The sequence below is a fragment of the Schistocerca cancellata genome, chromosome 6 (genome assembly GCF_023864275.1).
Source record: "Schistocerca cancellata isolate TAMUIC-IGC-003103 chromosome 6, iqSchCanc2.1, whole genome shotgun sequence".
NCBI classification, from domain to species: domain Eukaryota; kingdom Metazoa; phylum Arthropoda; class Insecta; order Orthoptera; family Acrididae; genus Schistocerca; species Schistocerca cancellata.
In genome coordinates, this window is record NC_064631.1 from 542962146 (window position 1) to 542977918 (window position 15773).

At 36.6% G+C, this 15773-nt stretch overlaps 1 protein-coding gene across 5 annotated transcripts in view; it reads right to left on the reverse strand.

Annotated features, from left to right (window-relative positions):
- Window positions 1–648: 648 nt before the first annotated feature.
- Window positions 649–15773, reverse strand: part of LOC126191567 (zip homologous protein 2-like) — a 137108-nt gene continuing 121983 nt past the window's right edge. For 3 of the 5 annotated variants that reach the window (XM_049932486.1, XM_049932485.1, XM_049932483.1), the window contains 2 exons: window positions 5848–6099; window positions 649–1797 (listed from right to left, as the gene is read on the reverse strand). In XM_049932486.1, coding sequence (XP_049788443.1) covers window positions 5862–6099 — 238 coding nt within the window. In that variant the 3' untranslated portion in view covers window positions 649–1797; window positions 5848–5861. Of the gene's footprint in view, window positions 1798–5847; window positions 6100–12426; window positions 13273–15773 lie in introns of those variants that run through there. The other 2 variants (XM_049932484.1, XM_049932487.1) reach the window with 2 other exon arrangements.

Here is a 15773-nt window from a genome sequence, read left to right on the forward strand (position 1 = left end):
TTCTGCATGTGATTTACCACAGACACGTGTGAATTTACATTTTCTACTGAAGCCCTTCGAATCTGCAATGCAAAATATGTGACTTATATGGCAACTGACTTGTGGTGTTGTAAGATTTCAGGAGTAACTTCCACCACACGCTTTTTGTTAGAAAAATGGTTGGATAATAAAGAGAATATGTCAGGCAACAGTAACACAGACGGATCAGACAGAACTTTGAACCAAATAATGTAGCTGAGGATTTGTAGACAGCAAAAATGCTATTGATGATCTGGACATTTGATATCACTAGCCAGAAAATTCAGCAGGACGTGTTTTCGATGTACTTACCAACCTTCTTGAGCTCGTTGAATGGCTGAAATGCTGGGATATCTGGCAGCACCTGGGACTGCTGCAGTATAGAACTACTTAATTGCTTTATGATTCCTGATGCTGCCTAAGATGTTACTGTGAAAGCTAAACCAATTTTTCCTCCATGATAGTGCTTGGAAAAACCAAATGCACAGCTATCTTGTCACCAATACTGTAACTTTCATTTTAGGGGCATCAATATTTATTGAACACAAATAAACTTCTGCTACAGCAGATTAAAATGAAACTAGATAATATCAGTTCTTGATGGAAATAAATATAAACTATACAACCTTATAGAAACAAATATGCAACAACACCTGACTAAAATTGATCTAAGTGCAAGCACTACTACTTTATTATGGACACACATTGAAATAATAATATTAAGTTCCACTTAACTCTTGTGGTGGTGCAAGCCACACACTCATCAGACCAAAGCATTATACCACAAGTCCAAAATGGTCCAAGTAAGCAGCAGTAGCAATCACAGTTCACTTTTATAGCGAAAGTTGGATAAAAGCAAGTCCACCAATGGATTGCCTTAGATTTTCCCATTATGGAAGTTTGTGTGAACAGCCTGTGATCAGGGGTGTTCCCACTGCAGGTACCCTCATCAGACGTGGGTGATGTTATGCATTTGTACATTTGTATCTTTCATTTGCTTTTCCCTGGATTAAAATATATACTGTCTCTTGAATTTTTACTAATTTAACCATGAAAACACAGCTGTGTATAAAGTGTCACTGTAGGTTACAAAAAATATGAGAAGGCACATACCAGCCTGCCATCAAAGACAGCACTAAAACAAATTAAATACCAATAGTCTAGATATCATTTGGTGGCTCTTCAGCCAATATATTTAACATTTTAACACCATTTACTACATGATGAGGCAGTTTCTTGTATAAAACAGTAGTCTGTAAAGATTTGTTCTGTATCTGTTGCTTCACTTACATACCACAATACAAAAATTTCATTCAAAGTTAATATATTTTTAAATTCTCATTTTGACTTTTGGAAAAGAAATCCTATGAGAGCTAAAGAAACACTCAAATATATTACTTGAATTTTATTCATTGGCTATAATAACACTAACCAATATGGAAGCCATTGCAGAATTCCCATTACAAAAGGAAGACAAATGAATATTGGAGAACAATGCTTCTCATAAAACACATGTTCTGTTATCTTTTGCTTACAATGTGTCATTGCACATATATTATGCTATATATTACATTGGACAGTTCACAATGCGTATGTGCCCAAATGTACCATTAGAACTGATGTGGTTGTCTCTGAAATAAGATGACAATTGTTGCATTTATTGAAATGGAAATTAAGTTGTATCACCAAACTTCTTGTAACTAACCCAGATGCTTCAGAAGCCGCACACCATTCATACAAAGTTGGCTCATCATAATCACAACATCAGGAAGCCTGTAACTGCAAGATTACTGGTAAAATTTTCTTCAAAGAATGGCAAGTATTTACAAAGTAATAACAAATTATTAAGGAGATGCTGAAACTCAGATAGGCCGACAAAAAGACTGTCACAAAATAAGCTTTCAGCTAACAATGGCTTTGTCAAAAATATACAAGACACACACACACACACACACACACACACACACACACACACACACACATGAAAGTGCAACTCACACACACATGACCACAGTCTGTGGCAGCTGAAACCACACTATGAGCAGCAGCAGCAGCAGTGCACGATCAGAGAGGCAACTGGGTGGGTGTAAGGAGGAGGCTGGGGTGGGGAGGGGGTGGGATAGCAGGGAAGGGATGAGGGACAGTGAAGTGCTGCTGGGGAGAGTGCAGGGATGATTTGGAGAGAGGGTAGAGCAGCTAGGTGCATTTGGGAGATTAGATGGAGAGTGGGGGGAAGGTGGGGTAACAGAGAAGGAGAGAAGTAAAAAGTGCTTTGGTGTATTAGAGGGCTGTGTAGTGCTGAAATGGGAGCAAGGAAGGGGCTGACAGGTGAGGACAATGACTAATGAAGGTTGAGGCCAGGAAGATTACGGGAACATATGATATATTGCAGTAAGAGTTCCCACCTGTGCAATTCAGAAAATCTGGTGTTGGTGGGAAGGATCCAGATGGCACAGGCTGTGAAGCAGTCATTGAAACAAAGAATGCCATGTTGGGCGACATGCTCAGCAACAGGGTGGTCCAGTTCTTTCTTGGCCACAGTTTATCTGTGGCCATTCATGTGGACAGACAGCTTGTTGGTTGCTATACCCACATAGAATGCAGCACAGTAGTTGCAGCTTAGCTTGTAGATCACATAACTGGTTTCACAGGTAGCCCTGCCTCTGATGGGATAGGTAATCGTGTGTGACCGGAGTGGACGGTGGTGGGAGGATATATGGGACAGGTCTTGCATCTAGGTCTATTACAGGGATAAGGGCCATGAGGTAAGGGTTTGGGAGCAGATACTGTGTAGGGATGGACAAGTATATTGTTTAGGTTCAGTGGACAGTGGAATACCGCTGTGGGAGGGATAGGGAGGATAGTGTGCAGGACATTTCTCATTTCAGGGGCGATGAGAGGTAATTTAAACACTGGTGGAGAAGGTACTTCAGTTGCTCCAGTTCTAGGTGGTACTGAGTTATATGGGGAATGCTCCTCTGTGGCCTGATGGTGAGACTTTGGGAGGTGGTGGGTTACTGGAAAGATAAGGAATTGGAGATATGTTTTTTGTTCTAGGTTTGGAGGATAATTACGGTCTGTAAAGGCCTCAGTGAGACCCTTGGTATATTTTGAGAGGGACCGCTCGTTACTACAGATGTGATGACCACGGGTTGCTAGGCTGTATGGAAGGGTCTTCTTGGTATGAAACGGGTAGCAGCTGTTGAAGTGGAGGTATTGCTGGTGGTTAGTAGGTTTGACATGACAGAGGCAGTGATATAGCCATCTTTGAGGTGGAGGTCAGCATATAGGAAGGTGGTTTGTTGGGTTGAGTAGGACCAGGTGAAGCAAATGGGTGAGAAGCTATTGAGGTTTTGGAGGAAAATGTATAGGGTGTGCAGATCACAAAGATATCATCAATGAATCTAAACCAGGTGAGGGTTTTATGATTATAGCTGTTTAGGAAGTATTCCTCTAGATAACCCACGAATAATTGGCATAGGATGCTGCCCATATCCATACCCTGTATTTGTTTGTAGGTAATATCTTCATAATATTGTTATGTTCCATCCTATTGAGGTTTTGGAGGAAAATGTATAGGGTGTCCAGATCACAAAGATATCATCAGTGAATCTAAACCAGGTGAGGGTTTTATGATTATAGCTGTTTAGGAAGTATTCCTCTAGATAACCCATGAATAATTGGCATAGGATGCTGCCCATAGCCATACCCTGTATTTGTTTGTAGGTATTAGCTTCATAATATTGTTATGTTCCATCCTGACTTTTCTATTGTTTAATAAATTATTAATAAATTTATAGTAAAAGCAATTGTAAAATATCGAATGTGAGAGATTATCTAGATTTGAAAAGTGTGTTTGAAAGAAATTTGGAGAAAATAACACATATTGCCAATAACATAAAGATATGTACACTAATTAGATTCTGAGGTCAGTAATCACTACATCAGGATTATGCATAAGAAGATGTCCATTGTAAATAATCATAATTTTAGAGCTCAAGTAACAGAAAAACTGTTGAATGTGACTGGAATAGAAGATGTGATAAACATAAAATCATACAATGCTATCAGAACTGTAGAGCTTTAATATGAGAGAACATCATCCAGTTGCAAGGCCTCAATACTTAACATGGCACTTTTCTTACTGATGCAGAATATTTGTACTAAGAGACTGAATCAGACAGACTCTAACTAACAGAGACTGTGGTCATGTGTGTGTGAGTTGCATTTGTGTGTGTGTGTGTGTGTGTGTGTGTGTGTGTGTGTGTGTGTGTGTGTGTGTGTGTGTGTGTGTGTATGTTCCCTGTTCCCTATTTTTGACAAAGGCCTTGTTGGCAGGAGGCTAACTTTTTGTTGTGCTCTCTGTGACTCAGCATCTCTGCTATTTAGTGAGTAACAACTATCATTTTCATTTTATTGTACTACGAGATTGATGAAATTTGACAGAAAAGAGCAACATTTCCTGTAGTGGCTGCCTGGTGGAAAGCTAAAAAACATAGAAAAAGTTTGGAAAAAATAATTTAAAGCAAAAACATAACTGTGATATTTTACATAATAAGTGATGATATTTCCACCAATTATAATTAAAAGAATCTGAATGTGTGTAGTGAGTAAACATGTACAACTGAAGTATTTGCTTCTTCATATGATATATTAAGGTAAAAGCAGATTTTATGTCACATAAATGGTGAGTAAATTTTTAGTTTGATAATAGTAAAAAGGATGACATAATTTTCTAATTTTATAGTGTTTAACATCTTGGTGACAGCAAGGGAGTACAACACTTACAGTACCTGACTTGTGGAGTAAGAATTCTAGACTTACTGCTACCACATACATTCTGTTGGAAAAATGGATGGATAATAAGGAGAATATGTCACACAAAGTAACACAGATGGATTATATAATGGGACCACTTTCAAAATAAGTAATGTAACTGTTTTTGTTTCACTCACTAAGAGCATGAAGGGAATCAGATTTGTCAGTGAGTATGAATTATTTCAACATACAGTATAAATAAAGGAGAATATAAAATGAACATCAACAAAAGCAAAACAAAGATAATGGAATGTAGTCGAATTAAATCAGGTAACGGTAAGAGAATCATATTGGGAATGAGATGGTAGTAAATGAGTTTGTTATTTGGGTGGTAAAATAATTGATGATGGCCAAAGCAGAGAGGGTATAAAATGTAGACTGGCAATAGCAAGAAAAGCATTTCTGAAGAAGAGTAATTTGTTAACAGTGAATATAGATTTTAGTGTTAAAGAGTCTTTTCTGGGGGTACTTGTCTGGAGTATAGCCATGTATGGAAGTGAAACATGGGCAATAAAAAGTTTAGATAAGAAGAGAATAGAAGGTTTCAAAATATGGTGCTGCAAAAGAATGATGGAGATTAGATGGGTCGATCACGTAAATAATGAGGATGTACTGAAGAGTCTTGTCTTGGGGTGACAAGAAATTTGTGTCTCAGCTTGACCAGTTGATAGGACTCATTCTGAGGCATCGAGGGATTACCAATTTAGTCTTGGAAGAAAGTGCGGCAGGGGGTAAAAAACGTAGATGAAGATGAAGAGATGAATACAGTAAGCAGATTCAGAAAGATGTATGTTGCATTGGTTATTCAGAGCTGAGGAGGATCACACAGTACAGAGTAGCACAGAGGCCTCCATCAACCAGTCCTCAGAATGACGGCCACATCAGCTTCAATAATGAACAAAAATATATCAAGATAAAGTGATACTAAATCCATGTCTTGAGTATTCTAAACATCAATACCACATCACCAATAAAAGAAATGATGCAATTAACAAAACTACAATACAGTACCTTGATCATGTTGTCTATGAGCAATTGCTTCCCCTGTGTGATCTCTGTGAAACATTTTGGCTTGAATAAATACTTGACTGGCTTCCTTTGGCATTGAGACTTTGCAAGTGTGATATTCTCATAGTCTGATGTGGAGATATTCTAGTTTGCTGTGGAGATATTCTAGATTGTAGAGCAGATATTCTTTTTGGATTATTTAAGGCATTCAGCAGAGTGTTCTGACTCAATGTCACTTCTGTCATGTGATCCATCCTATAACAAATTTTTGCTATCAGAAAATGAAAAGATTCTGACATTAGTTGTTGAAAAGAAGTTAAATACTCTTCTTCCCATTGTAATGTAGCAGTCAAAGACTAACATATAGTAATATACAATACATCTCATTACTAATCATCACAGTACAAGGTATTTAGTGCAATACTTGATATGTTATATTCTTTATTGCATAAACTTATGCAAGGTGTATTATACAATACTTGAACAAAAATGTCTTAGTAATTACGTGCTTGAAAATGCATACATGAAGAGCTATGAGCATTTATTCATCTTCGATACTGTGAAACAAATATTTTCTGTCGCAAGCCCTTTGCTTTCAATATTTTGGGAGGAGGTAACATGGACCAAAACAAGAACTAAATGTCCAGTAAACTTGGGCTCTAAAGCACATACCTTAAGAACTATGAGCACTTTTTCAGTACGAGAGATGTGTTTCACAGTAGCTCATAAGGTATGGGCTTTAGAGCCCACATTTACTGGACAATTTTTTCTTGTCTTGGTCCATATTGTCCACACTGCTACCACTCACATTATGGAGAGCAGAGAGATTACAGTGAAAGAGATTTATTTCATAGTATCTAAGATGAGGAAGTGCATATAACTCTTAAGATATGCATTTTAGAGCCCACGTTTACTGAGACTTTTTGCTTCTACTGTCATGTAATTTCAACTGTATGCATTTACACCATTAATTAAACTGCACCATGTATTTACAATTGTGTTTATTCCTTCCACAGTTATTATTCTTTATCTAACACTATTTGGAATAATTAAATGTCCTGTAAATGACAAGTTAGTTATATTATTTCATTCACAAAATTACAATAGTTTGGAATTTCATGTAGGCAGTTTTCCATTTTGTTGAAACAATAATTTCTAATCCAGAAAGATGCTGGTTCACTTATATAATACAGTTTTCTAAAACTAATAGAGAGAAAATATAGAAAAATAAGTTGTAATGTTGTGGCTGATTACTGAAACTGTTCAGTAAATAATAATCTTTAACATAGATTAGTTAAAGTTGGCAGTACCATGTAATAGAACTTTAGTATCGAAGTCTCTGTAAGTGACAGCGAACAAAATAATTAAGCACTTTAACACCAAAATGTATATGTAATATTAACTCTTAAAGGTACTGATACTGCATTATTTAATACTCAAAGATCTTTCACATCTTGTTTAAAATATGTCTTCATTCTCTGTTGACCTTGATGCCACATGTGAAATTTCTTGTATAGATCTTTTTCCATTGTAATTAACGTATAATTTAATGCTAACAACACCTACGTTCATTATAGTAACATTATTTAAGGAACCATGGTAGTTTATGCGCAGGGCAGTGCAGTTTTCAATTTAGTTTCAGGCAAGTTTTTGCTCAGTTTGTGACAATTATAATTACTATTTGTAAATGTTAAGTTACAAAATTACAAATAAATCATGGACACTGAGAAACAGAAATTCTTGTGGGAAAATCATTTATTAAGTTGTAAGAATGCAACAGAACTCCGAGAGATTCACCAGATACTTTCTGCGGTGAATGAATACAACATTTTAAACTGAATATAAAAAATGGACACCTTGAACTGAGCATTTTAAGTATAAATTTTTCAGTAAAATGTTTCCTGCTCTAGATGATATCATCTAATTACCTACAAGTACACATAATCAGTGTTGAGTACAATGCAAAATACAAAATGTGAATGGTGTACTGTTTGAGAGTAGGATAATATTTCACCACACAGCAGCCCATAAATTATGGGGGACCAAGAAAAGTAAATAAATGGTAATTAAATTTAACAACAGAAACAGAAAATACTTTTATTTGGGTATTTTGAGGTGGGAAACCAAGACACTAATTAAACATGTAATAAAGGAGATTAAAAAACAAATAAAAGACAAGGTAGATTCTAAACTGAATGAGCAATAATAAAGGAACTCTATTCTGTAAAACATATAATGTGGAAAAACCTTTTAGGCATTTCTAATGAATCAAGGTGTGCATTAAGAGAACAAAGTATTTGTTGGAAAATACTGTTATAGTCCATATTAACAAACATTAAAGTGTTATACTCAGTTTTTACTTAGAAATACTGAAAAGAAATCTTCAACTCAGAACATTTGTAGTACTTTCTCATATATTTATTTATTCAGTTTTGGTCCTGTGGCATCTTGTACAGATATAGGACAGGTCTGTATCTCACCTTAGGGGGAAAAAGGGACAGGTATACACTTGCACACACACACATCCATTCACACATATACAGACACAGGCAGATATATGTAAATGCAAAGAGGTTTGGCAGAGATGTCAGTCGAGGCGGAAGTACAGAGGCAAAGATGTTGTTGAATGACAGGTGAGGTACGAGAGGCAGCAACTTGAAATTAGCAGAGGTTGAGGCCTGGTGGGTAATGGGAAGAGAGAATATATTGAAGGGCAAGTTCCCATCTCCAGAGTTCTGATAGGTTGGTGTCAGTGGGAAGTATCCAGATAACCCGGACGGTGTAACACTGTGCCAAGATGTGCTGGCCGTGCACCAAGGCATGTTTAGACATAGGGTGATCCTCATTACTAACAAACACTGTCTGCCTGTGTCCATTCATGCGAATGGACAGTTTATTGCTGGTCATTCCCACATAGAAGGCTTCACAGTTTAGGCATGTCAAATCACGTGGGTGCTTTCACACATGGCTCTGCCTTTGATCGTGCACACCTTCCGGGTTAAAGGACTGGAGTAGGTGGGGGTGGGAGGGTGCATGGGACAGGTTTTACACCAGGGGCAGTTACAAGGGTAGGAGCCAGAGGGTAGAGAAGGTGGTTTGGGGATTTCATAGGGATGGACCAAGAGGTTACGAAGGTAAGGTGGACGGCGGAAAGACACTCTTGGAGGAGTGGGGAGGATTTCATGAAGGATGGATCTCATTTCAGGGCAGAGATGGAAACTTGCCCTTCAATATATTCTCTCTTCCCGTTACCCACCAGGCCTCAACCTCTGCTAATTTCAAGTTGCCACCCCTCGTACCTCACCTGTCATTCAACAACATCTTTGCCTCTGTACTTCCACCTCGACTGACATCTCTGCCCAACCTCTTTGCATTTACATATGTCTGCCTGCATCTTGTAACGGAACATATTAAAGGCTTTACTTTACCGAAGTATGCGATACCCTCCAAATTCAACCAGTTTAACGAGTATTTATGATTATAGAAAAGTTATTGTGTATGTTAACAATGATTGCATAACATGTCTGCATAAACAGTCAACCCATTAAATTATACTGAGTAACTGACCCACACAAAAGTTTATATCACTTGATCACTGATACAGCAAATGTCATCATGTAAAAACACTAAGTTCATCTTAAATAATTAATATGAAGTACGAAAAATAGTGGCCAACTGTGGTATTTTAGATCTCCTTAAATAAAAATCACCCAGTGAAACCTATTTGTTCATTAGGAGCGGTTTCACTCAGTATTCACGAAATCAATCCTATTTTAGATGAAAACCAATGTAATTCTTAATAATTCATGTTATTTACTTATTTATGCCAATTAGAGAAGTCAAGTGACAAACTTCTAAAAAACGGCCTTTTTGTAACAAAGAATTATTCTGTCAAGTCAACAAATCTGTCTGTCATTTTAATAACATGTTAAATTATGTCACTCGATGCAAATTAATAACTTTTCTGCACAAATTATGATAACAGATGTACATGTGACTTAAAAACTATATCTCTTTTTAGTAGTTCTTTGACAATGTTATAAATACGAGCAGCAAGAAGGGTCGGGAGGCAGTCGGAATGCCACTTTGGTAAAGTGTGTTTGTGTGTTATTGTTTGAGGTGGATAAACAATGCAAAGAACATGTAACAGAAGTACTACTTTGCGTTGAGTCATGGTCTTTGGTGGATAGTGGAATTAAGATGGCCACCAGAGTAATAAATATTTGAAGTTTACATATTTGTTGGTTTCGCTTGTTCTTTATCATCAAAAGCACATAAAAAACACGGGACCTCATGTTTTTAACCCTAGACAACCAGATGTAGAGCCAGCATCAGCATCGAGAGACAGCAGCGATCCAGCAAGTGGCAGCGATTACCACAACACAATGCATTTTAATGGCGCCAACCTAACATCAAGTGCTAACAAGCTCCGTAAATGGGAGTGAAATAGTGCGATGATAGCAATTAGCAATATCCACGACCAGGCGACCATTACAATCTGTACATGTGTGGATGTATGTATGTGTGTGCGAGTGTATACCTGTCCTTTTTTCCCCCTAAGGTAAGTCTTTCTGCTCCTGGGATTGGAATGACTCCTTACCCTCTCCCTTAAAACCCACACCCTTTCGTTTTTCCCTCTTCTTCACTCTTTCCTGATGAAGCAACCATGGGTTGCAAAAGCTTGAATATTTGTGTGTGTGTTTGTGTTTTTTTTATTTTATTGTTATATATATTTTTCCCATATGGAATGTTTCCATATATATATATATATATATAATTATAATAGAAGGAAACATTCCACGAAGGAAAAATATACCTAAAACCAAAGATGATGTGTCTTACCAAATGAAAGTGCTGGCAGGTCGACAGACACACAAACTAACACAAACATACACACAAAATTCAAGCTTTCGCAACAAACTGTTGCCTCATCAGGAAAGAGGGAAGGAGAGGGAAAGACGAAAGGATGTGGGTTTTAAGGGAGAGGGTAAGGAGTCATTCCAGTCCCGGGAGCGGAAAGACTTACCTTAGGGGGAAAAAAGGACGGGTATACACTCGCACACACACACATATCCATCCACACATATACAGACACAAGCAGACACATTTAAATATGTCATGAACCTTGCCTCTTTATGTTGCAGAAGATTCTGATAGCTCGTTTCTGGGTTTTGAAAACAGATTGACTACAGGGTGCATTCCCCCAAAATATTATTCCATATCGAATTGCTGACTGGAAATGTGCGTGATATGCCTGTATTACTATTTCTCTATTACAGCTTGTGTTTAGTATCCGTAGCATGTAACAGATTGATGATAGCTTGGTTGTAAGAGCTTTAATGTGTATATTCCACTTGAGATCACTCTGCAGATATATTCCTAGGAACTTAACATCATCAACTAATTTTACAATTTTGTTGTTTATTTTCAATGCATGATCATTTTGTTGTTTATAGGGGTATATATGGAAGTACATGGCCATCGTTTTTGCAGTGTTAATTATAAGTTTATTTTTTCAAACCAGTGTGTTAGCTCCAGCAATGATGCATCTGTAGTTAATTGAAGCTCTTTTAGGTCTGACCCTGTAATCAAAATACTGACAACATCTGCAAATTAAGTTTTCTGTTTGGCATGGACAGTGTCATTCAGGTCATCAATATACAAACCAAAGAGGATAGGACCTAATGTTGATCCTAGTGGCACACCATGTTTGATGTTAGTTTTTTCTGATGTGTATGTTGTTGTTCTTGAAATATTTTCAGTTATTGTGTCTTGTTTGACAACAACTTTTTGTTGCTGGCTAGTAAGATATGATCTAGTCCATTCATTTGGAATATCTCTAATTCCTGTTCTTTCCAACTTACGTAGTAGAATACCATGATATAACATGTCAAATGCTTTGGATAGGTGCAGGAATATTCCAGTAGCCATTTCCTTTTCATCTACAGCTTTCATATTGAAGTGCAAATATTCATAGACTGATGGGGTTGTGGATCTAGATTGCCTGAAGACATGCTGATGATTTGACAGCAATTACATAGCTGTTGTTTATCTCTTACTTCTTTCTTACTATTTCATTAGTATGCTGGTAAATGTCTAAGAATGACAATAATCTATCTCTGCAATCAGATTAAAGACCTGTTTGTAATGAGGACTATAAATCAGCAATGTAACCAACAGGGATTTTTGTTAAAATGTAGATGATATGATAATTCCTACAGGGAGTACCTAATGAAACATGCTTCCCACTTTCCTCCTATTGTTCAAGGATCCACAGCCTCTTGCTATCTGTTTACAGGCAGTTAAGGATGTCTGAAATAGAATACAGAATTTCAGTCCCAATTTTAGTCAATCAACATTATTTTTGTATCCAGTATCCTCATGGAGTAAATTTCAACTATCTTGAAATTGATTCTTTTGTAATCACTGTTAGCCACAAAAACCATTACAGAGTAAATATGTTAGATAGTGAATATTAGAAATGAAAAAAATTGCAGGACATGTGTTTGTCTACTTTATACAGTTTTTTAATTGATCAATTTTGCAGAATAAATATTTATTGGCTTTAGTAACATTGTTGCAGGAGATAATTCTATAGCACAAGAAGCGAAAGTATGCAAAATAAGCTAGCAATATTGTCTGTAGCTTGTAGGAGTAGGAGGGTCAGAGAGAGTAGGAGGTCAAAGATAGTACAATGGTAAGCCCTGTTCCATCTTCAGTCCAGACATGATGTGGACAGAGTGTTAAGTAAAGGTGGATTAACAGGACAAGAAATGAAACAAGTAGTATAATTAAGATCTAGAAGGAAAAGGAGATATGAAATGAACCATCAGGGGGAGCGGGGGTGAAGAGGGTGAGGAACATATGATTTGATTTGATTTATTTCGTGTTCCATAGGTCCAACCGTGTTGGATACACAAGGTCGTGGAACGAGTCAGTTTTTTACAAGTACAATCTGATAATCTTATAGCATATACAGAAATTTGAGTACATAATTATATAAAAATTTATACAGTAAGTTCTTTGGGCAGCAATACAGAAAAAGAAAATACATATTTTCTTAGAATCATTAAGACACTACAGAAAACAGATATGGAGCACACACAGTTACAGAGCTCAGGTTAAATAAAATTCATAGTGGCATTATGTCAACTTGTATTATATAGTATTAAAATATTACAATTTATTTAGTTAAAAATTCATCTAGACTGTAAAAAGCTTTTTCTAGCAAAAATATTTTTAGAGCTTTCTTAAACTCACTATTGTTATGAATCTTTGTCTTTATTTCGGGAGGAAGAGCATTGAAGAGTTTTGCTCCAGTGTAGTGGACACCCTTTTGTGCCAAGCTCAAATTTCTGAGTTCACTGTGTACGTTGTTCTTCCTCCGTGTGTTATGCTCATGATAATTACTGTTTGGTTGAAATATATCTATATTTTTACAAACAAAACACATGAGAGAAAAAATATATTGGCATGTAGTTGTGTATATTTTAAGATTACGAAAACTATTTCTACAAGAGTCTCTTGGGCGCAAGAGATGAGAAAGTAAAACAAAACAGGAAAGTAAATAACTAAAAAAGACTTGAATGATAAACAAAAATAATATACAATAAAACAATAAAAACAGTCAGTCAAAAAGAGAAGGAGAATTGTACATAAACAGAGGTTAAGTCAAAGAAGGTGACAGGATGTGAGGATATGTTGAAGGACAAGTTCCCATCTGGTTTTCTGAGAAACTGATATCTGGTGGAGGATTCCTAAGGTGGGCAGTTCTTCTAAAACCATCACCCCACTCAGCCATTTTAGTGGTTGCCATTCACTTATGAAACACTATGCAGCAGATACATGTTAGTAAACAACATGGGTGGTTTCAAAAGTTGCTCTGCCTTTGATTTTGTAGGCTTTATCAGTGGTGGGGCTGGACTAAGTAGCAGTTAGTGTATCCATGGAACAGTGGGAATGATTTCAGGGATAGCATCCTTAGGGTCAAGATAATGATCTGCATACATTATAATGTTTGACAAGGATGTAAAGGAAGTTAGAAAGGTGGTGGAAGGTGACATCTGGTGGGAGAGAGAATCTCATTTCAAGGCCTGACTTTAGAAAATCAGAGCATTGGCAAAGTAATACATTGAGGCATTCGAGGTCTGGATTGCGCTGACTGACAAAGGGCTTGCTTCTGATTTTTTTGGATGTGGGAGCTGTACTAGCCAAGAACAAGAAGAGATTTATTTGCCAGAGAGAAAATCCTGGGAGATGTTGTCAGTGTAGATGCTGAGCGATTTGATGGTGGAGCAATTATCTCTTGAAGGTAAGTATAGACCAGAAACAATGTCTAACAATGTTACAAAAATAATAATATTTTTCTAAGTTAATTTTGTTGTGGAGATTGGCTATTGTGATGTATTTTCTCTTTGGTTCAAAAATAAATGGCTCAAATGGCTCTGAGAACTATGGGACTTAACTTCTAAGGTCATCAGTCCCCTAGAACTTAGAACTACTTAAACCTAACTAACCTAAGGACATCACACATATCCATGCCCGAGGCAGGATTCGAACCTGCGACCGGAGCGGCTGCGCGGTTCCAGACTGTAGCACCTTTAACCGCTTAGCCACCACAGCCGGCTTTTCTCTTTGTTTAATGTGTATATAATTTCTACACAAATACTTATAAATTTCAAATGGACAAACCTATATGTTTTATAATATGAAGTTGTAAAAATATCTCCCACAGTTTGAATGTAGTTGAGAAAAGGGGACGAAGAGGAGTAATGTCCGATAAGAAGCATTCACCTGGCCCTAAAGAATGGAATCCTGTCAGGGAGATTGGCTACAGTTACAGATAATAAGGGATAAATATACTAATAACAGATAAATATTTCAATCTCAGGGCTACTTGGACGTACCGAAGTAGCTACTGTCCAAATAGCGGCAAGAGAAATTCTTATTAGAAGAATTTGATACACTCATTTTTCCATCTGATTTCATTTCATGTTCTCTCTAATTAATTATGCACCAGTTCCACTTTTCGTTTTACTTAAATAAACCCAATATCATTATCTAGCAGGTGTCCTAAGAGGGCACAGGATGTCTTCTGCCCATTTTATTGAAAGCCATAACCAGTTTTGACCCCCAAGGTCATTAAGTAATGGTATATGTCAGGCATCCTATGACAAGGCAAGGGATGATCCCTTTCTGTGCCCTCTCAGGATGCCTCACATGTGCCACTAGGTAATGTCCTTGGGGACAAAAACCGGTTGGTGTTTAAAATAAGAAGAACAGTGCAATTGATGTGGACATTTTCTTCAAAACCGTTAAAACATTTGTACCACTTGCTGGACATGAAATGTTTTATGTATTTACTTATTGTTAATTTACATTGCATAAAATAAAATATTTATTATTCCACTATTAAGATTTTTGAAAAAAAGAAAGAAAAAAGCAATATCATGTAGAGATTTTCAATTTTACAAATGACTTGCTTCAGACATATAGGAGGGCAATTTCTACAAGACAATAAAAAATAAAATCTCCGTGCTAGAAATGGTGACTGTGTCAGTCTTTATTACGAACCTAAATATATCTAATGGTTCTCCAAATCCAACGTGGATACTTAAAAAGTCACTTAGGATGTAAAGTGGTAGTTGAAACACTGAAATAAGGTACAGTACTTTGATTTTATCTGCAAATTAAAATTCAAAACAAATGTACATCATAAAAACTGTCAAGGCAAATACAACACCATATTGAAAAATCCACTGTTACCAAAGGCAAAAAAAATTGTGCATATGTCCTCTTAAATGCCAAAAACAAAAAGTAAATATGAATTGCAGTTTCTTAAAATCCTAAAATCAAAAAGAAAAAAATACATTTTTGGATTAAATATTTATTTGATGCTCAAAGTGGAAAAATTATAGCTAATACTGCAA